The 23316-nt window shown below is 37.5% G+C and overlaps 2 protein-coding genes across 5 annotated transcripts; both read left to right on the top strand.

Annotated features, from left to right (window-relative positions):
* The first annotated feature begins 682 nt into the window (after positions 1 to 682).
* On the top strand, positions 683 to 20888 carry LOC103993919 (myosin-1-like). Of its 4 annotated transcripts, none has more exons than XR_010515497.1 (27): positions 683 to 1109; positions 1219 to 1785; positions 2147 to 2248; positions 2329 to 2472; positions 2566 to 2716; positions 2825 to 2852; positions 2982 to 3147; positions 3291 to 3354; positions 3452 to 3465; positions 3560 to 3644; positions 4072 to 4175; positions 4286 to 4424; positions 5063 to 5181; positions 5276 to 5428; positions 5514 to 5603; positions 6813 to 6890; positions 9373 to 9444; positions 10247 to 10447; positions 13377 to 13582; positions 13669 to 13804; positions 15198 to 15327; positions 15601 to 15747; positions 15840 to 15958; positions 17103 to 17315; positions 17711 to 18236; positions 18878 to 19042; positions 20160 to 20888. XR_010515497.1 is itself a non-coding variant. In XM_065194716.1 (25 exons), exons 2-25 carry the CDS (start codon positions 1306 to 1308, stop codon positions 18167 to 18169), a joined length of 3687 nt encoding a protein of 1228 aa, XP_065050788.1. In that variant the 5' UTR covers positions 683 to 1109; positions 1219 to 1305; the 3' UTR covers positions 18170 to 18544. The 4 variants fall into 4 exon arrangements, 1 of the variants encoding a protein (XP_065050788.1); XR_010515496.1 differs by having other exon boundaries at positions 9286 to 9444; XR_010515498.1 differs by lacking the exon at positions 9373 to 9444.
* A 1614-nt stretch (positions 20889 to 22502) lies between these two features.
* LOC135588874 (uncharacterized) lies at positions 22503 to 23228 on the top strand. The gene has a single exon (XM_065081222.1). The coding sequence runs from the start codon at positions 22503 to 22505 to the stop codon at positions 23226 to 23228; it is 726 nt and encodes a 241-aa protein (XP_064937294.1).
* The last annotated feature ends 88 nt before the right edge of the window (positions 23229 to 23316 follow it).

Raw genomic sequence — 23316 nt, 5'->3', positions numbered from 1 at the left:
AAAGGTGGATGGTACGGGCAGGGAAAGCGCGTAGATCGAAAACTATTCGGGGTGTTCTCGGCTTTATGCCCTTGGCACCGTCGATTGTGCACCGTGTGATGGTCGGGTGGTCCGATCCATCGTCTCCAAGTAACGATAGATTTGATTCATCGGGTTCGATTCGGCTCGAAGAACAGATGCAAATATCTGATCACTTCTAAATCATAAACATTACTCGATTGATGTCATGCAGCCGATCGAATGAAATATGGCATTCGATGGGGAATGCACACTGGAGATTATGATTCCGACACTGATCCAAACAAATCGAAAATTTCAATCTTCCCAGCTACTTCTCCTGAGCAAGAACACGTTCAAACCCAATGGTCCTGTCAATATATTACATGCAACCTACCATAGAGTCTCTTTCTTTCCGTCGACCAGCGTTCTCGTGCAAGATTATGTGACTTGGAACTTCTAAGATAAGCTCATGAGACCTTTCTTTGGCTGCTGCTTGCAACAGAACCTTCAGCGCAATGAGTTCTTTTCTGGTGGCTGATATGAGGTCGATGCCGTCACATGGAACGTTCGCTTGTTGTGGAACGTTGGAGATGCGCTCTCGACCCTCGACATCCAACGGGCTTCGAACGGACCCCTTCGACATTGACGGTGGGCCGAAGGGCTGTGCCGTTCCCGTCTCGCGAATTACCCAAACCGTCATCTCAAGGACGAGCGCCTCTCGTCTCCTTGCCATTGCCCGTGCGCGTAATTTTCTCCACATCGAAGGGCTTTCCTTTCGAGAACCCGTCCCTTTCGTTTTCTTGATTTCTGCTGTTACTGTGGAGAAGTAGAAGAAAAGGGACGGATGGGTCCCGTGCTCCTTTGCGAAAATTTGAATTCCCGGGGAAACAAACCCTAGTTTTCCCTTCAAAGGAAGCTATTTGTTGTGTTTTAGCCCCATCTCTTCTTACAGCGACGCTGGTAACTCGGGTTTTAGTTTGATTTTTGGAGCATTACGGTGATCTCCATCCCCGCCTTCCTCCCTGTCCTCGGTGATGAAGGCTTTCTTGCGTGGGCGTTGCCTTGATTCCAAGTTTCAGGGTCTTCGGCAAGGGCGGGATAGATTCCAGGTTCTTATTTGGTTCCCCTGTGCTCAATGTGTTCCGAGTATAGTGTTACAGGGTCGTGTTCCTTGAACTAAATCCGCAGGAAATATCTCTTTTTGACTCTGAACTGCAGGAACTCCAAAAAAGATTGCGGCTTTCTTGTTCTGCATTGAGAAAGTTGTCATTTTGGTAGTTATTTTCAATTTGAGGGTTTGGAATCATGTCGGCTGCCACTATGACTCCTACCGTCGCTCGGAGCTCACTGGAGGTGATGCTGGATACTATCAGGCTGAGGGATGAGCAGCCAAAAGATCTGCCACCGGCTTTGCCGGTCCGCCCCACCTCGAGGGGACGCCTCCCCACTTCAAGAAGGTCGTTGGCCGTCAATCTTAAACTAGACAGAAGTGCACCTGAGGAACTTTTGACGGACTCTATGAAGTGGGATGACAAGACGGAATATGACATGCCAAGGGGTGATAAGGGGGCGGTGTTTAGAAGTGGAATACTTCAAAGTAAGAGGATGGCAAAGGTGGAGCGACCATTAGAATCTCCATATATCAAGATTACAAAGAGAGACAGTTATGAGGAAAAAGTGGAGGTAACCGATAATCGAGCGAGTGCTGCTGTCCAGTTGCCGTCAGCAGTGTTGCTGGATGACAAGTCAGAATGGTGTGACACAATTAAATATGCCCTAAAGAAGGTATTAGTATTTTTCAGAAAATGTCATCATTATGTTCTCTGATTTGCTTGATTACAAGAAACATTGCTGTCGTTGCCATGACATCTTTCAGAATTTGTGACTCATTTTATTTTGTCCAAGCATGTTAGCCTTTTCTTTTCCAAGGAAAAACATGGTACCTTTGATGTGGATTCATGGAATTAATTCACTATAATGACATTGGAGATTTGCTTAAGTCAACATGTAATTCTGCTGCACCGTTTCAGATCTAAAATTGTTGAACTTCCTCTGACATGCACAAAATTTATGCTCAATTCTTTGGCATATTTATTCTTTAGGAAATTTGTCAAGCACGTTACTTATGGTGTCTTCTTCATTTCAGAACCTGCAGGTTTGGTGTTGGATCTCCAATGCCAGGTGGGAGCTGGGCCAGATCCATACAATTTCCAGAGATTATGTAGATATTTTGCTGTCTAATGGCAATGTAAGTTTTTAATCTGTAGGTTGTAAGTCTGCAGCATTCTAATAAATGGCACCCAAGTACTAACTAGTGTTTCTATTCAGGTTCATTCAGTTTCCAGGGAAAGTATCTTACCTGCCAATCCACATATCCTTGATGGTGTTGACAATCTTATACAACTTAGTTACTTAAATGAACCAGCAGTTCTCCACAATATTAAATACCGATATGCCAATGATTTTATTTATGTAAGCATGTTTTTGAACAGACATGACTCCTGGTAACTCTTCCTGTGTTTTCTATGCTTTAACTTATTTGCTGGTTTCTTTTCCTTTCTTTAGACCAAAGCAGGGCCTGTTTTGGTTGCAGTCAATCCATTCAAAGAGGTGCCCCTTTATGGAAGAGATTATGTTACAGCTTACAAGCAGAAACTCAAAGACAGCCCACATATTTTTGCAATAGCGGATACTGCTTTTAATGAAATGATGAGAGGTAGACAAGTGTCTTTTGTTGAAAATTGTGCAGTTCTCTTAGTTATGCCCATTAGTGGTTACATGAATTTCTGGACTAATTGATAATTCCTGTGTGCGGGTTCTGCAGATGGAGTAGATCAATCTATCATAATAAGGTGGTTATATCTTTTCTCTCCGTAGGAATATGTGAAACTTTAACCTATTTATGCTTCTTCTGCTTGTTAATTAGATAGAAAAATTGAGTTAGCTTTGCTTGATGAACTATTCTGTGTAATGAGTCACAGTGGTGAAAGTGGTGCTGGTAAAACCGAGACAACAAAATTTGCAATGCAGTATCTTGCAGATGTTGGGGGTGGTGGCAGCATAGAGGATGAGGTTTTGCAGACTAATTCAATACTGGAAGCGTTTGGAAATGCAAAAACTTCAAGAAATGACAACTCCAGCCGATTTGTGAGTTTGCCCAAGTCCACTGAAAATTTTATTTATTTTCACCAGATTTTTTACTTGTTAATGGACATGTAACCCTCAGTAATGCCAATATGGAGCTTCCAATTTGATTATTGTTTGAAAATATGTTTATTTATATGCTGCAGGGAAAGCTAATTGAAATACATTTTAGTGCCGCTGGAAAAATTTGTGGTGCTAAGATCCAAACCTGTAAGAAATTATGCCTGTTTGCTGCTTCTCATTTTATGTTTTATATATCAACTGACTTTTTCTCCTCTCTTATTCTTCAAACTTTGATGCATGCAAGTCTTACTCGAAAAGGTACTCCTACAAAGGTTAAAAGATATCTTAAATTAGAATAATGTTATTGATATGATATTTAATGGTGTATGAAAATTTTCTCTTGTACAAGCAGTCAAGAGTGGTTCAGAGAGAAACAGGTGAAAGGTCATATCATGTATTCTATCAACTTTGTGCTGGAGCTTCTTGTGGTCTTAAAGGTGATCATGTTTTTCTATTATGGCCTTAGTTGTTAAATTTTGTTATTATTCCCTTATTTGATGTTTAAGATATATTATACTATGGGTACTTTCTGATGCTATTATAGTGCAGATTTCTTTTTATTTTGTTTTCCCTATTTATAGCAAGGATAATTAATTAATACAAAAATTGCAAGCTGTAAAATGATAAAATAAGTCATTTTTTGTGTCAGTAATCAGTCAAAAGATTTGATGATGAGGGTAGAATAATTTGGAAAAACCCAGATAAATACCTTGTAAATTGTTTTTCTGTTCTATTAGCAAATACAAACTTTTTCAGTTACTGCATTTACTCAGTTATCCTGATAGGCTCGTAAATCTGAAAATCTTTAGTCATATCATGTGTCTCTTGTAAACTTATGTCATTCATGTGTCTCTTGTTATGCAGAGGAGTTGAATCTGAAAGCAGCCTACAAATATGAATACTTGAAGCAGAGTGACTGCTTGACCATAGATAATGTTGATGATGCAAAAAGATTTCATGTATTAATGGTAAATTTCAGTAGCTCACCTAGGCCCATTTTATATTACCTTGAACTTTTTTATTGAAGCTTTTTAAAAAAAATTGGCATTAAATTTTTTTTTTTAAAAAAATTCTCCAGGAAGCCTTAGATGTCATCAAGATCTCAAAGGAAGATCAGAAGAATGTGTTCTCCATGCTTGCAGCAGTACTATGGCTGGGTAACATTGCTTTCTCAGTGATTGACAACGAAAATCATGTCAAAGTTATCCTTGGTGAAGGTATACTATTTTATATGTGTAACATAAATCGCTGTCTCTTGTTCCCAGTATTTGGTGCCTCAAACTCTTTGATGATGCCTCTTGCATGTTTGTTTAACATTAGAAGCTTCAAATGAATTTTGACGCTACTTACTGGTCCAGCACTTGTATTGGAGAAGTTTCTATGTTTAACCTAAGAAACAAGAACTCTAGCTGAATGCAAATCACATGCTTGGTTAAATACCCTTATCTAAAGTTTAGAGTTTGAATGGCCAGTGATATTGAGTTATGCCATCCAAGTTGAAAATACAAAATTATGAAGGCTTCATTCAAAAACATAATTGACATATCATAATAAAAATATGGTTTTCCCGCTCCAAACAATTATGGAACTTGGTGCAATTCTTTTGAGAAGCCAGACCACAATATTACTTTGTTTTTATTCCAAAGTCTAGTTGAGGTAACAAAAGTCTAGTATGTTGCAATTTACTGGGTATGAGAGGATGAAGAAAATTTAATCTTCTTTAGGCTAAAATATTAATAGATAATAAGTTTTCATCATTTCATGTTCACATTTTATTATATTAAAGGAGGCAGTTAAAGTTCTTTCATTTTGGAAGATATATCATGTAATTTTTTGGGAGTTTGTCTGTGTGCAGGAGTAACTAATGCAGCAAAGTTGATGGGTTGTGAAGTACCAAATTTGATGCTATCTTTATCAACTCGTAAAATTCAAGCTGGCAATGACAGTATTGTTCAAAAGCTTACATTACAGCAGGTCCAAATTTGCATCTGTGTACTCTTCTCCATCAATATGGTGTAATGCCCAGTCTTCATATGTTTTTTTTTCTTGTATCTCTTTCTTATTGCAGGCAATCAACACCAGGGATGCATTGGCAAAATCAATTTATTGTAATTTATTTGACTGGCTTGTGGGACAAATCAACAAGTCACTTGGAGTAGGCAAATGCTGTACCGGACGATCGATCAGCATTTTGGATATTTTTGGTTTTGAGTCTTTTAATGTATGGATCCTATGGTTACATTCAATTTAATATCTGCTTCACATTATGTTTCTTTTTTGTTGGACTAACATTTGAACCATTGCAGAACAATGGGTTTGAACAGTTCTGCATCAATTATGCTAATGAGCAACTACAACAACACTTCAATCGTCATCTATTTAAACTTGAACAGGAGGCAGGTTCTAAGTTTCTTGACACTGCTGTTATTTCTTTCCACTAGTGGGCTGCTTTATTTTCTTATACTGCTGAGCAGAATTCTTTGCTAAATATTTTATCACTTTATTATAAAAATATAATTTACTTATAAATAATTTAAGTAAAAGTGGGCTTACCACTTCTATCTCTTGCACATTTCTTTTTTGAAAATGAAAGGAGAAGCCTTTGACTAAAGCAGTAGAAAATGCAATAAGCATACCGTGTGCAATATGGTTTAAACATGAAAGACTGGTCACTGTTCATGTCAGTTAAAATAATTGGCACATTTCAAAATCCGATTGTTGGGTTTTGATAATTTAACATCTGAACTCTACTGTATCTACTGTCCAGTCATACTGTTTGACATTGCATCTTTCTTGTACAAGGAAATTCAATGTTTGATTCTGTAGGTAACTGCTCTGGGTGGAATTATGTTGGAAGAAAAGAGAAAAGAAATATAAAATGAAATGGAACTTAGATTAAAAATGGCATAATTTTGAAGCATGGACATGCAGATGAAACCATGCAGATTCACTAATGTTGCAAAACTTAAAATAGGAGGACAGACGTGTGAGTAGATAACTGCTATGATTTTTTATATGGATATAGGATACAACTCGGGGCCTTAGAAGGATAATACAGACATCTATTTCCTTTCTCTATCACCCATCCGACTCCTAAGTCCAGCTTGATTCGGAGTTTTTAATGATATTGACAAGTTTTGACTGGTCTGGTAACCAGTTTAGTAATGCATTTCCACAGGATTTGATTTTTTTGCTTCTTCGTAATCACTACTTCCAAATGCAGTATTTGCAATTCCTAGCACAGGTTCACTTGAGCTTCATTCTAAGAAAAGTCATGTGCTGAGTTCATCATGCACTTGAAATACATTTTGAAGACAGCCTTAGTGATCAGAAATTCCCACTTGCTGCATAATCATGACAGCTTGCAGTTCTTGGCATACCTCAGTGCCTAGTCAGTGCACATATCAATAACATGATAGTCTTTGTGTTGGTTATATTTTGACACTTCTTTTTAAATGAGTATGGTCTATGGTTTAATCCCTTTATACGCTAGGATCTTTTTCCCTTGAAAATTGCCATCAATCTGATTGAATTTTTAATAAGTGTTATTAGTCTAATTGCCAGTGTTTAATGAATATCCTTATTTCTATTCTTGCTTTCTGTAGGAATATGCCCAAGATGGAATTGATTGGGCCAAAGTTGAATTTTTGGATAACGCCAATTGTCTAAACCTCTTGGAGAAGGTATTTGTCATACGTTCAGAAATGTTGTAATTTATGAATTGTTTCTTTCGAGTTGATTGCTTGTGACTTTGTGGTAGATCTAACATGTGGATTATAACTATATTTAACTTTCATATGAAGCCAAAGATAACCCTGGGGGTGGTTGTTTCACACCCAAGCATTATATGATTGATTAGGAAAGTTCAATGTGGTTGTAATTTTTTAAAATTTAATGTGATTCCAGGCATGATAACAGCGTGAATAGTGTTAATGGTTGGAGGGCCCAAATCCTAGGATTAGGGAGCGAGGGGAACCTCCATGATATTAAGAACCTCCATGCTAGAGAAATAAAAAAATTGCAACCTAAAATGTACCAATTCCAAGGTTTTTTTCTTATGGTGCTTCCTCTGCTGAAATTTTATTTCTCTATCCATTGCTACATTGAACCATATCAATTTGTTTTGTTTAAACAATAACAATCTTTTTTAACTATTGGGCCCAAATGGTAAACTTGAACCAACATAGTCACATGGTCCTTTTGACCCAATTGGCCTGAATGTTGAATTCACTCATCCAAATATGTGGTCCAGGTGATTTGGGTGGTCCAGATACTGGATTTTTACCCTGGGGTATCTTTAGTTCCCAATCATAAGGTAGGTTTAACATAGTGTTCTGGATATATTATTTCCACGCTGGTGTATCTTTGGTTCTGAATCATAAAGCAGGCTTAACATAGTGTTCTAGTCTATCTACATCACTTGTGATCTAGTTTGTAACTTGCTGTAGGGTTATTAGCAATGATTTAAATTCTGGTTTATATTAATTACCATTTTACTGGTATTGTATGTTTGTGTTGCTTTGATTTGGTCGGCATCGACAATTATATCTGTACTATGTTCCATGAGATATTGTCTGATTTGATCATGGGCCATATGGTTCTACTCTCGAAAAAGAGACCTTTAAGGTAAAGGGGTGGATTCTTTCTTATGAGCCACAATCTTTCCTCGAGTCTCCTTGATGTGCAACTATTGGTTTGTCTAGCCCCTGGTTGGGATGAGTATAGTGGGGACATGAATGGCCACCAACATTTCATCAATCAAATTTTGGGGGTTTGATGATCTATGGTGTCTTTTAGGTATTGTCCATGTGGTCCATGGGCAGCATGATTGTCATTGAAAAAGATGCCAGAAGAGAAAAGGGGTGGATTCTTGCTTATGAGCCCAGACATATTTTGAGTCTACCTAACATGGGGCTATTAGTTTGTCACCCGATGTATCCCTATCAAGGGAGGTTTTATGAAACTTCTATCAAGTGAGGTTGTACAAAACTTGTATAGCATCCAATTGTTAATCAAATGTTGGGTTTGAGGATTTGTCTATTCCTTAAACTATTGTCTGCTTTGGTACCACATGGTATGCCCTTACATAACGGTACCTCAAAAGGAAAGGGATGAGCCCGCACCTCAAAAGGAAAGGGTGGGGCTCTTGCTTATTAGCTGCAAGTTTCCTCGACCTTGATATGAGGCCACTGGCTCGTCCCCCATTTATTCCACAATAGTTAGTTTTACTTCAATATTGTTAGCATACTAGTAGTATTTCATATTGGTATACTAAGTAGGTCAGTACACTTTGGTATCTGAATCGTTGACCCTTTGTACCTTGCTATAACCCTCATTTTAACTTAGAGAAATCCAAAGAGAACCTTGTTTGTTTAATTAAATTATTTTGTAGTGTGCAACTGTGGAACCTAATCTTCAACTATTATAATTAGCCATATTCTGGTTTTTACTGGTAAATGTTTGGTTCAACTAATCTTAATATGGACTTCAATTACTGAATAACATGGTCTTTAATGTTCTTATCTATGAGTTTGATGTTATCCTATAACTGTAAATGTTTAAACAAGGACTAATATAACAGAAAATTTGTGCTGTACATAAGCAGACTTACTGTAATGCTTAGCAGATATCTTAAATATTGGCAATGCTAAGTACTAAACTTTCGGCTATATCCTGGCTTTTCAATAGGGTCATGCATGACTCAATTAATCTTGTATGAGCTTTAATTTGAGAACAACTCATGAGGTTTTAAGCTTACATTAATGGTCTTGATGTTCCCATGAACGAGATAAGGTTGCTTCCTGTAATTCTAGAATTATTTTTCAGTATCATATATGCTATATTTTGGATTACTTTTATAAGTTCATTTCTTATTCTGGGTTGTGTTTTTTTTTTGAGGTACCTGACAGCATTGGGATTCTTTGCATTCTTCTGGTTGCTTTTGCCAAAATAATTATATCTAATACTATCAACTTATCAAGCATATTTCCTCATCTCTAAGTTAATGAGAACAATTTCATGGTCTATAATTTTAATATATTGGAATTATGTTAAATCTTGCTTTTTCATTCATTACAGAAACCTCTAGGGGTAATATCACTTTTAGATGAAGAGTCGACTTTTCCCAAAGCTACTGATATGACTTTTGCTAACAAACTTAAGCAGCACTTCGCTGGTAATCACTGCTTTAAGGGGGAAAGGGGAGGTGCTTTTAGGATTTCCCACTATGCCAGAGAGGTCAGATTCTATGCTGCTTCCCTGAACAGTTTTTGATAGAATTTAAAGTCTCTTCTTTGGTTACTGTAATATATGAAATCCATTTTTAGTTCAATGAAGTTATACTCTTGATTATATTAACTTTTCATATGAAAATTGTTTTTTGCACATAAAGAAAATTATATCTTGAATATGCCATTTGGCTTGGACTGCATATAGTGTTGATGATTTTCATTGGAACCATAACGTGGGAAAGTGTCTATAGATTTTCAAGAAAAGATCTGTGGAATTATTAATTCAGCATCTTGTAATTTATTTATTAATATTTATTTCAATCACTAGAAGTTGTACTCAACTCTGACAACAAGCAAATAGTAAAAGAGATGACCCAGCACACATGGCTTCTGTCATTGTGGGGTTTGGGGGTGGTTTGTCCTAGAAGGAAAAGCTTGTTTTTGTGACTTGAATCCTAGACAATCAAGTCACTTTATTGTTGTATCAAGGTTCACCCTTTACAGGAAGCAAATAGTAGTGTTCTGAAACATTAAGCAACGTCAACTAAGATATTGTCCAAAGTAAATAGTGCAGTGAATCAGATCAAAGAAAAGTATATACTTTGTCCTGGGTTCCTTTTTCCTTACTTGATGAGCATACAGTATTACTTCAACTTTTTTATAAAAAAAATTTTGGTCTCTGAACAAGGCATCAAATGAGTTATATCTCGTTAGATTTGTTAGCGTGCTTAAATCATTCTTTCATTTTAAGCAACCAACAATTTATTCACTGGTCAACTTCCATAGACTAACAATTAGGTGGATAACAGGTTTTATATGATTCAAGTGGTTTCCTGGAGAAGAACAGAGATACATTGCATGCTGATTTGGTCCAGTTACTTTTGTCATGTGCTTGCCAGCTTCCACAGTCATTTGCCAACAACATACTGCAACCTGAGAAGGAGTCAAGCCGGTTTCGGCAATCAAGTAGTTTTGACCTACAAAAGCAAAGCGTTGTGGCAAAATTTAAGGTAGTTCCTCATTTGAAATTGGAAGTAAATATCCAGTCATCTTAGAGATAATATTATTGATTTTGCTTCCCATGTTCTTTTTGGAATGGATGATTTTCTATTTAATATGTGTGGCTTGCATCTAGTTGAGTTACATATGCTATGCATTCATTTCTGAAAAATAATGCATGTCTGTGCTACCATAATAAGTGAAAGTGGTCCATATCTTGTCTGCACAGTTTGCTTTCAGTTCAACTAATTCCCATTTGGTCTATAACTGAGTTGTTATTTTTTCATGAAACTAAGTCTCTTGTTCTTGTCAAGTTCAAGGACAAAATTGGAGATTTTTGCTTTACTCAGATATCTTGGAATATTTGTTTGATGACTCAGAACTTGTTTGATTTTTCAATTTGTGTATCAAGTTGGTTACCAATCTATTCCAAGATGCAAGAAAGTTGGGTGTCTTTCTTGAAAATTTGATTTCTGATTTTTCAATGATCATGTTAGATTGGAGGGTTTATCTCACTTTATTTAGCTTTGCCTTTGCCTGTTGTCAGTAGCTTCTTGCAATAGTTCTTCCATGAGGGATGGCCATTTGTTATTTCATATTGGTAGTCAAGTTCATCTACCTCATCTCCTTTGAAGCACCTTCGTGGTCAAGGCCCTGTTAGTGTCCAAGTTTCATGCTTATGGTGTCTTGCTTTCATGTTCTTTTCTTCCCATCTTGTCTGTCGTACATGTTCAAACCATATAAGCTTGGAGGTTACTATTTGCAATTCTCTTTTTATTATTTACAACCTTATTTTATTTTATTTTTAATATTTTTAAACTATCCCTTTGCAAATGGACATAAATACCATCTTCTTCCTCTTCTCCTTCTTTCTCCTCGTCTTCTTTCTCCTTTTCCTTATCTTCTTCTTCCTCCTTGGAGGACGATGTTGAGGGGGTGGTGAGTGGGGTCGAACAGCATTGGCATTGAGCGCTGAACAACGATGGCAATGAGCATAGCGATGTCGGCAGCCAAGATAAAATAAAGTGTTGCGAGGAAGAAAAAAAAAAGAAAAAAAAGGGGATAAAATCGATAATACTGGGGCTATAAAAAATAAAATAATATTTAATTTTTTTAAGGGATTGTTAATAGTAAAAAAGGGGCTGTAAATGGTAAGCTTCTAAGACTTTTCAGTTTTCAAATATCCTATCATAGCCCAATTTAATTGATAGTCTAAACGTGCTTGATTCCTACTAGCTCCTTTTAAGGTTTGCACAATCAATATCCATCCTAGGATCAAGGACTAGGATCCAGCATGACATGCAGGATTGAATAGGTAAGAAAAATACAACAAAAAAAAATCATATATATATATATATATATATATGTTTATGTTTATGTTTATGTTTATCAAAATTTGAAATATTAGGATTTATTTACACTAGTCTAATGTGTTTAGGTTATATAACCTTGAGTCATTTTAGTACAAAAATTCCTATAAAGGATATATCGGTTCGGACATGGACCGGTCTGCAGACCACCCTGTTTCGGGTGGTTCAGTCCAACTCAAAAAAGAAAAAAAAAAAACCCAAAATAATAATGGGGCTTGTCTAGCTCAGCATTAAAAAAGGAAAAAAAAAATATAAACTAGGGCTTGTGAACATGAGCCCTCTTCTCGCGATGCTTCTGCCATTGTTGTTGCTTCGTGATGTTGCTGTCATTGCCATTGCTGCTGCTTCACGAAGCCATTGTTGCTTTGTGATGCCGCCATCGTTGTGTTCCTTTTTCTTCCTAGGTATACTCCCACCTCTTCTCCTCCTCTTCTTCCTTCTCTTCCTCCACCCCTTTTTCATTTTTCTTCCTCCGCTACTGCTTCCTCTTTATCGTTTGTATTACATCTCTATGTATTATTTTCCAAAATTTCTTTGTTCAAGAAAACTAAACACCTAAAATATCTCACAATATTTCATTGCACTATTGATTTAAATTTACATTTAAATTGCTTTTGCTATATAATTCTGGCTCCAGAAGCCTTCCTTGAACCTCTAACTCATAAAGAGCTTTACAGATAGAACATTGCTTCCTTGAATCCACATGTAAATGGATTTTTGATAAAAAACCAGCTAGGGTTGGTTGGACAATGATTGGGATCATCTAGAAGTTCACTGGTGAGTATTAAGATCAGCAGGCATTTGTCTGGGATCTGTGTAAACTGGATTGACTGGCACTATAATTGATCATACCACCAAGATTTGCCAGAAATATGTCAGGATCTATTGGATTGTTCTAGGATCCCGACATGAAAATTTAGCGATATTTGTTTTGGACTTGGCTTATACTGCAAACCATGAATCATAGTCTTGATTGGATATTTGTTGTGATGCCATTTTACTTCTGCTGATGTATCTGCAGATTTTGTAAATCACGTATTGTCAGACTTCAGTCACACAGAAGTTTAAAATATTCTGATATACACAATAATGACTACTGGCTGACACGATTGTACAATGCCATGCAATGATAGTATTTGTTAGCCATGTGCGGATCATGAAGAGAAAACTGGTCTGTTTTGAGCCAGAAAATGCCTGCATGCCATTGTGAATCGACATATCTGGTGCATCCTCTGTGCTGTGATAAGCACAGTACTTCATGATGCTTTTGTCCTTACCTAAAAGGATGTTGCTTCTGTCTTTGGTAAGTCATGATCTCCGGTTGCATTTAGTAATATTCTAACAATGACTGAAACCACAAGCGTCTATGCGGGTTTCTTAAGAGGTTCAACCATTTTCTTTCATTTGTTTAGACTGCATAGTTTATACAACTTCCACATGTAGAAGGGACTTCTGCATGGCATGCCAGAGGACTTGGACTAATGTTAGTGAAATCTTGTGGTTGATCTTGGAAATTTTGATCTAAATTTGAAGGCAAACTGAACTTTGAAATACTTTAAAATGATCCTAGGGTCAACTTTTCAAGTTGATGCAGCGGTTAGAAAGTACTACTCCCCATTTCATTCGGTGCATCAAGCCAAACAGTAAGCAACTTCCCAGCATGTACGAACACGATCTTGTGTTACAACAGCTAAGATGCTGTGGGGTCCTTGAAGTTGTCCGGATATCCAGGTCAGGCTATCCAACTCGAATGACACATCAACTATTTGCTGAAAGGTAATTTGTGAAATTTTCTTTTGCCTCAAGAATGTAATGGAGCAATATTTGTGGGATTCTGACATGCTTATATTTTTCCCTTCTAGGTATGGCTTTCTTCTTTTACAGACTTCAAGTTCTCAGGATGCACTCAGTTTGTCAGTTGCCATCCTACAGCAATTCAATGTGCCACCTGAGATGTATAGAGTTGGTTACACAAAGTTATTTTTCCGCACAGGACAGGCAATTTCTTTCTCATTATCTCTTTAACATTTATCCCTTTTGCATGTTTGACATGTCTATGCTGGTTATTAAAACCTAATCTAAAGGTTCACTTGAAGTAGACAGACAATTGCATTCTCGTAAATATCTTGTTCCTGTTCTCTCTCATACATAATAACCATTGACTTATGCTTTTTCTCTGAGTTTTTGTTTGTCCTCGAGGACTGTCGGAGTTTAGAGTTTTTGAAGGTTCATTGAACTAGACTTCCTTTGCAGTTAAACGACTATCTTTTGGATAAATGATAGGATATATGACAGTGATGTTTCAAGTTTAGTGCTTACAAGAATAAAACCAAATATACATATTTTTTATGTTGTAATTGAACTGTAACTGGTCAATTTTGTGTATTGATATCTATTATTTGCTTTTGTGCTTGACAACAGAGTTTCAGAACTTATATAAATTAGGTATTGAAACTTCTTCGAATGAGCGTTTTCTATTAAGTTTTCTTGTTGTGATGCATCAGAACTTAAAAATTGTCCATATATGTCTGTATTCTGTAACATTGAAAACATAACCCACTTCTTAGTTTTTAGATTGATAGTTTCTATTTTGATCATTCTTAAATGTTCTTAAATGTTTCAGGCATGCATGATTATGATGAGATTCTCCATTATACATGCTGAACCAGTCATTACTTACTAGTAAAGCATTCTAGTTAGGTACACACATCGATCCTTTATCAGCTGATGTGAATATGTATAGAACAACCAAAGCACCTCTCTTTATGTGGGATCACTAAGGTATATGGGTGTCATAGTTCTAATACAATAATTTAGTGTACATCCTATAATCCAGACTACAGGAAAAGTACTTGGTGTGATATTTTTATTCAACTCTAGGTTAGAAAGGAAAAATAAATTTCCCTAAGTTAACAAATTTTGATCATCATTAATGAATTTGGTATAATTCTCAATTGCCTCAGAATTTCAATATATTTCTGAAGCTTGAAGATTCCCTATTCATGTCAGTTGTAGTATCTTTAAGAGCCTATTAGGTTTTTTAATCATTATCAGGCTATATATTAATCTACAAATAGATACCAAAATCATAACCTTAGCTGACCATTATTTATGGGAGCCTCATTCAAGCTTGTTCCAATCTGATGCATGAATCTTTTGTTTACAATCACTTATTACTTCCTATCATAATCATTCAGTACAACTCAATACAGTTCGGTATGTCCCATACCAACAGCTGGTTGATATATCGGTATGGACCAGTAAGACAAATCATGTTTTTAAATGTAGCAGTCACACCTACCATAATCTTATGGTAACATACTTTTTTAACATCTGTCTTTTGTATGCTGTTATTGTTGATTGATCTTTTCTGGCATGTGTATGTATTCAGATTGCTGTACTGGAAGATGCTAGAAATAGAATTCTACAGGGGATTGTTTGGGTTCAGAAGAACTTTCGTGGTCTTAAAGCTCGTAATTTCTATCAACGGCTGAGGAAGGGGGCAACTACATTACAATCATGTAATGCTTCTACAAGCACTGGGAGTAGCTATTCTCTTGCTGTAAATATTGATTTTTGAATAGGCTTTTTGTGCATATACAGTGAAACATTTGCACTTGTTCTATAATATAATAGTGTTTTATGGTTGCATTAGCCAGATGGACTTTCAGATTCTAATCATTTCTGTCATTTTTCAAGCATTTCTATTTTTCTCTTTTGAGAAAACTCATTCAATTTATGTTGAGCTTCACCTACCTTACTATACTTCATTGGGCTTTTGTGATTAAAAACAGTTATCCGAGGTGAAAAGGCGAGGTGCGAATTTGAAGTTTTGACAAGGAGATGGAGGTTTGCTATTCTCATTCAAAAGCATGTGAGGCAATGGATAGTGGGGACAAGATTTAGTTACCAGCTGAAGGATATTATACTTTTGCAGTCTGGTAACATAATTATAGCTTGTAGTCGGGGATCTAGCTGTTCTCTAGTTCCTTTGTGTCATTTGCCCTCATTAGAAATTTCATCTTATCTGTAGCTATTCGTGGTTGGTTGGCAAGGAAGACTTTTATCAACTTGAAAATGCACAAAATGGCAAAACTCAATCATGTGGAAGTGAACAAAAGTTCAGAAAGAAATTTTGCACAACTTATGAAGGTATTAACTTTATAATTCTATGTAAGAAGTCTGTTCAAAGACCTATCAGTCTTCAAGTGCAATATCAGGAAATTTATTTTTTATTCTTGTTCAATAAAAAATAATCTACCATAAGCAACTCATCAGCAAAATTTCTGAAGTTGTTCGAAATTAATTTATTGAGTTATTTGGTACTTTAATCTTTAGAGCAAAGTTGAAACTGTTAGACTTTTTTGAGCAAGTACCAGTGTCATGCTACATTTCTTCTTATAGTGTTGTTATAGAAGACCTTTTGTAGTCTAGGAAGTACCATTAAGGATCACATGAGCTAATAATTGCAGATTAGTATATATAAGAGAGGAGGATGTATCTATACTAGAATATTGATGTCTTACTGATGCCTAGCAACACAGAGTCCTGATAACTAGAATGCACATTACCTGTAACTCGAGGAAGATATTCAACATCATAAATGTCTTACTTGGATCTTTCATATGTTCATTTGGTATACCATAATAAAGAACTAAGCATATTTAGATCCTTTTCACTTCCGTAATCCCTGAACTATTTGTTTTTTGGTTCTGCATTCATCAATTGTGTTTTCTTCTAATGAAGCTTTATTTCCTTCTGGAAAGAAGATAAAGAGAAATTTATAAACTTTATTTTCATTCAGAAAGTGAGATAAAACAGGTTCAATTAATGGTCCGATACAAGGTACTGGTCTATTGAGCAGTATACCAATCTCTATTGGCCAGTACTACTGAAAACATAAGAAATGAGTATTGGTTGATGCTGAATTATATGGTCTAGTGCTGGTCCGTGTTCGGGTCGGAAGTATTGGCTGGTACAAAGCAGTCCAGCTGGATCAAAACCATGCTCATTGTTAAGTGAAGTCAAGTTAGAAAAATGTAAGAAGCATAATAGCAAAAAGAAATCTGGAGAACATAGAAAGAAATATAACATGGGAGAAGCACATGGTGTCAAAAAATGGCTTGATAAGACTACATTGAGTTGTGATTGATTGAAGCAACAATTTTCCACATGATCATGTCAAAAAGCAAGCTTTCCTTTTTTATTTTGATTAACGACTATAGCAGACATATTACCTTTCTATAATATTTTCCCAGATTAAAGTTCTTAAAGTGCCATGGTTACTAAATGATAGGACAAAACCAGTGAGCTCCCTCAAATTCACCCAGCAGTTACGGACGAACTTCACAGGCGTGCCTTAAGGGCAGAAGCAGCATTAAGAAAAAGGGAAGAAGAAAATGCTATCTTACAGCAGCGACTTAAACACTATGACACAAGATGGTCAGAATATGAATTGAAAATGAAGTCTATGGAACAGACATGGCAAAAACAACTGACTAGTTTGCAGGTGATCTTTTTTTTTGCTTTGGTGAAATTTCTAATTTTTTTCTTTTCTAGTTCTATAATATACTTGGTAAGCAAGATGCTTAAAGGTTCCTCTTCAAATAAAATATATGCCGTAATTTAGTATGGCTTCTTTTAGGAAAAAGGAATTTATAATTTCTTTTTCCATTTTCAATGTAAACTTTGCTCAAAATTCAATTTTAGTTTGTCCTTTTCTCCAAACCGATTCCCAACTGACAGAAAAGTACCCTTGGAAGGTTTCTTGTAGTTTTGAACTACTTTTATTGTCAATTATTTACATGCAATGCAATTTTCTCTACGAGCATTTATTCTTTAATTTAGTATGCAGAGGAAATAGTCTATGACAAATACCTAATGGAATTTGTGTCCTTTATACAGTCAACTTTAGCTGCTGCAAGAAAGAGCCTCACTTCTGACATGGTAAATCGACCTGGACAGCTGAATATATCAGCAGTTAACAACTGTTATGACTCCGAAGATACCATATCAACTGTCAACCAAACACCAGAAGACACTCCTGCCAAACAGTCCATTGGTGCTGAAGAAGTAAGGAGTAATGATAGCAAGGAAATTGCAGTTATCCACCTTGTAAACGAGTTTGAGCAGCAGCGGCAGGTATTTGAGGATGATGCTGGGTTTATTGTTGAAGCTAAGTCAGGGCAATCAAGTTCTAAGATAAACCCTGATGAAGAGCTGCAAAAATTGAAGGCACGTTTTTCTACTTGGAAGAAGGTTTACAAGTTGCAGTTACGGGAGACAAAGTCATCACTTCAAAAGTTTGGTAATCCTGAAGAGAAAGCATCCAAAAAATGGTGGAGCATAAGAAGCATAAGATAAAGTTGATTGTTTTCATACAATGATCCTTTCCAGTATATCGATATCACACATGCTTGTTACCGAATTGGTGAGGACCGGAAATTCTGTGTTTTTGCTGAAGTTTGAAGTTTCAGCTATCTTTGAATAGTACTAAATGGATTATCTTGCCAACTTCTGAAAAAGTTGGTGATGTCTTTTCCTGTATGATGTACCGATAGCACAATTGTGAAGCCCTATGGTCCCGAAGAAGGTTGTTTATTATCCTTTTTTTTTGTTCATTCCGGGAGAATATATTCATCCATAGGTTATGAGAGGTTTTAAGTTGTGACAGAGAACATTCTTATGTAATTATCAGTAAGTTTGACTTTTAAACATGAATAAATTAAATTATTTCTACGTCCTCCCTTGTTTAGTTTATTAGCAGAATTTGCATCATGTTGTTCGAGACTTATTCTTATTTTAGATGATTTGCTGGGTATTTAATACATTCATCTTCATCTGCAGCCAACCTTCCTCCTTATTAATACTATGTTAGTAGGTATGAGCCTCAGCTGTGTAAAACTTGTGGAAGCAGAATTCTCAGATTTTATCAGATATATAATTTTATTTGATCTATGATGGGTGAAATTGCTGAAGGCTCTCTTCTATTAAGATCCTTGTGTCATGTATTCTGCATAAATGTTTCAAACTGTTCAATTTTTTCTAAATTTCTCCTGTGTTACTTGGCAGGTTGAGAATTCATGTGGAGAGTGAATTAGTGAGATAAAAGTGCTGGCCACAATGCAGAAGCTTTGCTAGGACTTTCATTTAATTCAACATCTACTCTAACTGAATGAACGAGCAATGAGGATGGAAATGGTTTCTACAAACTAAGAAGCTCAGAGACTTCAATTGGTATGTTCTTCTGGGATTAATAATGTCATATCTTATAGATATTAATCAGCTTTACTTAGTTTGCAAATTAGTGCCGGTCTCTCTCATGGTGCCAATCGAGTTATTGACTTTCCTTGGAATTATCATTTTACTACTTACTATCTATGGTGACACTGTTAGTGGAAATTTTTAAGCAGTTATTATTAGACAAAATATATGTTTAGGTTGTGTATTGCCTCCTGAGCTTGAGGTTCAGATAAATGTTAAAATCAAGAATCAAAGACAGCAGTTTATACTTCCAAAGATCTTCATCATGTGGCTGTGGCCTTTGCTGTGAAATGACTTCATATGTGGATTTGTTGTTAACTTGTGGTTTTGCAAGTTATATGTGAGGTTAAGATGCAATTGATAAGTTGGACAAAACTAGCATGTTGTAAGATGTAATAGATGTCATTATTTTTCCTCTTTTTGTTACTTATGCAAGCTGCTGTTTTCTTCTTTATAAAAGCACTAATTTAATATGATTTACTTCTGGTCTCCACATTGTAGCTTCCATCTCCGCACAATGAGCGAGTTCACTATTTTAGTTTCGTTCCTGATGTCTGATATATATCCTTGTACAAGATCATTAATTTGTGAGTGAACATTTTATGCTTTAAGAAAATGCAAAAAAGATATCTATGTTTGGAAAAAGGAGAAAGACCAACATACATTAAGAAGTATAATGAAAAATTGAAGGAAAAATTATCGCTATAAGGAAAATTCATATTTTAATTCTGGTCTTACAATCTGCAGCATTCTGCCACAATAAGGATAGAAAGAGTGATATGTAAAATCATGGAGCATTACACTTTTGTAGTCTCCTGCTCATTTTGGAATCGTGTATAAGTTCTCTTAATCTTTCATCAAATAGATTTTGTATGGCAAACTGCCCTTCAAAGGAGCCAACAACCGCTATATACAGTCTTTGGAATTCTATAGCGTATTGCTCTTCGAAGGTGGAAGTGTTGCATTTATCTTTGTAGAAATGATATCTGGAATCTCCAGTTATCATCCATTATAGGTAATATTTTGAGAAATTGGACATCTTTTATAATTTCTCTGTCTGTGCTAAAATCAGCAAGTTATAATGCTGTAGTTGCAGGACCAATGATTCAGAGAAGACTTTTCTATCAAGCATCACTGTCTTATCTCACTGTTCTTGGAATCAGAAACTTTGTGGCAGCTTCAGTTGAATTCAGCACTTGAAATTTTTGTCCAACACATTGTCACTGCAAAAAATTTGTATTTTTCTCATGGAGAAAAGTGTCAGAGCTGGCATATACACCATCCTATAGTAGCTGGCAAGCCATCGTGCTTAATTTAAATTTTCTTTGAAATTGAGTACGTGCAACGGAAGAAAACCTCAAAGAGCATCACAATGGAGTTGAATGCTAACATTTGCTCAAAGCCCATTTTCAAGAGGAATTCCAGTATGGAAATTAGTGAAAGGCCGTCAAATGCAGCAAGGCAGAGGTTTGCAAAATCACATCCGGACGGTGTAAAGATTTCCTGAGAGGTAAGAGTGATGGCAAGGTGAAATTCCTACAAATATGTAGAAATATGTAGTAAGCTTTAACAGTTTATATGTATACACTCTTCTGTAAGTTTCGATCTGAATCTCTTTATGGTTTTGTATTTGCTCTTTGTTTGGCCACACTGCAACTCATCTTCAATCCATTGATTGAAGAGGATGGGCTTTCTCTAACATGTGCAATTTTCTGGAAGTGGGTTCTTTCTTGTCATGTAAAATTCTTACATGGGAGTGAATACTTGTATTTAAGCTTCCTCGTCCATAATTTTATCATTAGCTGTGGATTCTTTGACATTCACCGTGTGCGCTCTTTCTTTACGACTGTGGAATGAAGGATTTTGAAGTTCTAATTGGTTTTATGGCATGTTCTTACTTATTTTCTTCTTCTGGTTAATGAGAGATATACTGGGAATTGGATTTTGTTACTCAAGGTGATGACTTTTTGTCACTCATCACCTTCCAAACCATTATCCAATGCAACAAAGCAATGATGACAGATGCTAATTAAAGTGTCGTCACATCCCACACTCTGGGAGGTTCTCGATAATGCAATGATTGGAGGTGCATGCACCTTGTGATTTGTTTGATCAGAGAGTTCTTGGATCCCAAATGCATCTATGTTTCACTTCCAATCTTTTCTTTGTTTTCTGAGCTTCTAGCGAATTACAAATAGAGTCAGAAAAAAATCAAATCTTTGATCTTCGATTGAGTTACGAAAACTTTTGAATAAATATCCTATATCTGAACTGAATTCTTTCTAGTTAAATTTTTTTTTTCTTAATTGTTCTGAAACAATTAGGAGATTCATTCTCTGAAGGGAAGGAAAGAAAGAAACATGGATTTTTTGGTGGTACAGATGCATGTATGGCAAGCAGCAGAGAGCTTCTTAGCTTCAGGTGGCTTTGCTGTAGCATGTTCAGCGTATGGTGACCATCGTGCATTCCCACAGCTCAACATGATCTTGCAACCACTAACCAGTCTTGCAACACACCACGAGGCAGAAGAATCCTTTCCCCTCTGCAGCCGCCCCCTTCTCTGTGGATTCTCCCCCCCCCCCCTCGCATCCCTTTCGAACGCCTTGAAAAGCTATGCCGAGGAGCCCTCTCTCACCTCCAAAGGTTGGCTTTAGACCATAACACGATAGAAAAGTGGATGGGGACCTGTGAGTGCAGCGGTGGCGATAGGCGGTGTCACATTTCAGCGGGTGGCTTTCTTCGATATCAACAAGTAGAACGGTAAAGAGAAGATTAAATGGGTCTGTTAAACACCTTAAATGCGATCGATCGTAACTTACGCACACACACACACACACCTAATGGAGACATCATCTGCTGTTGCGATTGATGCTGCGACATGTTCTGCCAATTCCTTCCTTAGCTGTACTCGACTACACGCAACATTAGAACGCAGCTTGTCTTCTGCTGGTCGTGTCAATGGGGGCAGCGTGGCATGGCGCCGTCTTCGTCCGTGTAATTGGATTCAACCTAATAAGCCGGAGGAAGGAGATCGGAAAGCCTCTTCCTTCGACTCCACAATAATGGCTTGCTGCTGCTACGATCGCTATCAGGTGGGACACTTCATATGCCGAAACAGAGCCACCGGTCTTAGAGCCCATTCAATAGCATCCATCATCACTCGGTATATTTTAGTAGCGAGCAGGTCTCGGGCTTCCAAGTAACTTTAGCGACAGAGAGAGAGAGAGAGAGAGAGAGAGAAGGGATGTGACCACCGCTTTTGTCTCGCACACCTATCGTTCTCTCTTTTGACGCCCTTTTCCCTGTGTTATTCACCTCGAAGGGGTTCGTTCTCCATGTCGGCTTCCTTCTTCTCTCTCTCTCTCTCTCTGTAGGTTGTCTGTGAAACCTTGCCGGAACGGTTGAATCAAAGAGCGGTCTTTCTTTTGGTGCAATGGAAGCAGCAAAAGCCGAGTCTCCTCCTCCTCCTCCTCTTCTAGTGGAGGTGTCGGTAGAGGCGCTGAGGCTCCTCTCAAGATGGTATCTTTCCCTATCCACCCTCTCCTCCCACCCTCTGTTCGCAGTCCTCGCCGCCGCTTCCATCCTTGCCTTCCTCTACCTCCCCCGCACGCTCCTCCCCCTCCTCCTCTCCCCCATTCCCATCTCCACCTTCCTCCTCCTCGCCGCCCTCTTCCGCCTCCGCTCCCCGCCGCCCAACTCCCTCGCTGCCGCGGCCGCCGTCGAGGAGGAGGTAACCCCAGTTCTCTCGGAACCCAAGCCCGAGGCCAAGGTGGTGGAATCCACCGATTACCATCAAAATGTGATCTTTCGCGATGCTTTCGCCGACTGCCTCCGCTGGAGCGGACCGCTCGAGGTCATATACGAAGACTACGAGGGGGAGGAAGAGAACGAGGAGTCCCGCTGCAGAGGACGCTCGCAGGAACAACACTCGAAGTGGGCCCAAAATGAAAATTTGGGAAGCGGGCGACTGTGGCCACTCCGGTTCGCGTGCGACGATTCCGATACCGACAGCGAGGGCGGCTCCCCGGCTGCGTCGGGGTCGAGCTCGCCGGCGGAGCCCCGGCTCCCGTGGGAGGACGAAGAGCAAGGGGACGACATGATCGAGATCGATCTCGAGGAGGAGAACCTCATCGAAATTGATATCTCTGGCGGTCGGTGATCGAGAAGTCGCAACCGTCGCCAGCGGCGGCGGAGTGGAAGAGGGAGTTTTCTGTGACCGTCGTTTTCGGTCTGTAGACAACTTTGCT

The sequence above is a fragment of the Musa acuminata genome, chromosome BXJ1-8 (assembly GCF_036884655.1).
Source record: "Musa acuminata AAA Group cultivar baxijiao chromosome BXJ1-8, Cavendish_Baxijiao_AAA, whole genome shotgun sequence".
Classification (NCBI taxonomy): domain Eukaryota; kingdom Viridiplantae; phylum Streptophyta; class Magnoliopsida; order Zingiberales; family Musaceae; genus Musa; species Musa acuminata.
This window is presented reverse-complemented; position numbering and strand designations above follow the sequence as displayed.

What these genes read in the sequence shown, in the direction of transcription:
- LOC103993919 (XM_065194716.1), top strand. Translation starts at nt 1,306, where the DNA reads ATGTCGGCTGCCACTATGACTCCTACCGTCGCTCGGAGCTCACTGGAG. An exon ending in GTCTAAACCTCTTGGAGAAG is followed by an intron (nt 6,891 to 9,285) that starts GTATTTGTCATA and finishes CATTCATTACAG; the next exon opens with AAACCTCTAGGGGTAATATC. An exon ending in TATTATACTTTTGCAGTCTG is followed by an intron (nt 15,748 to 15,839) that starts GTAACATAATTA and finishes TCTTATCTGTAG; the next exon opens with CTATTCGTGGTTGGTTGGCA.
- LOC135588874 (XM_065081222.1), top strand. Translation starts at nt 22,503, where the DNA reads ATGGAAGCAGCAAAAGCCGAGTCTCCTCCTCCTCCTCCTCTTCTAGTG.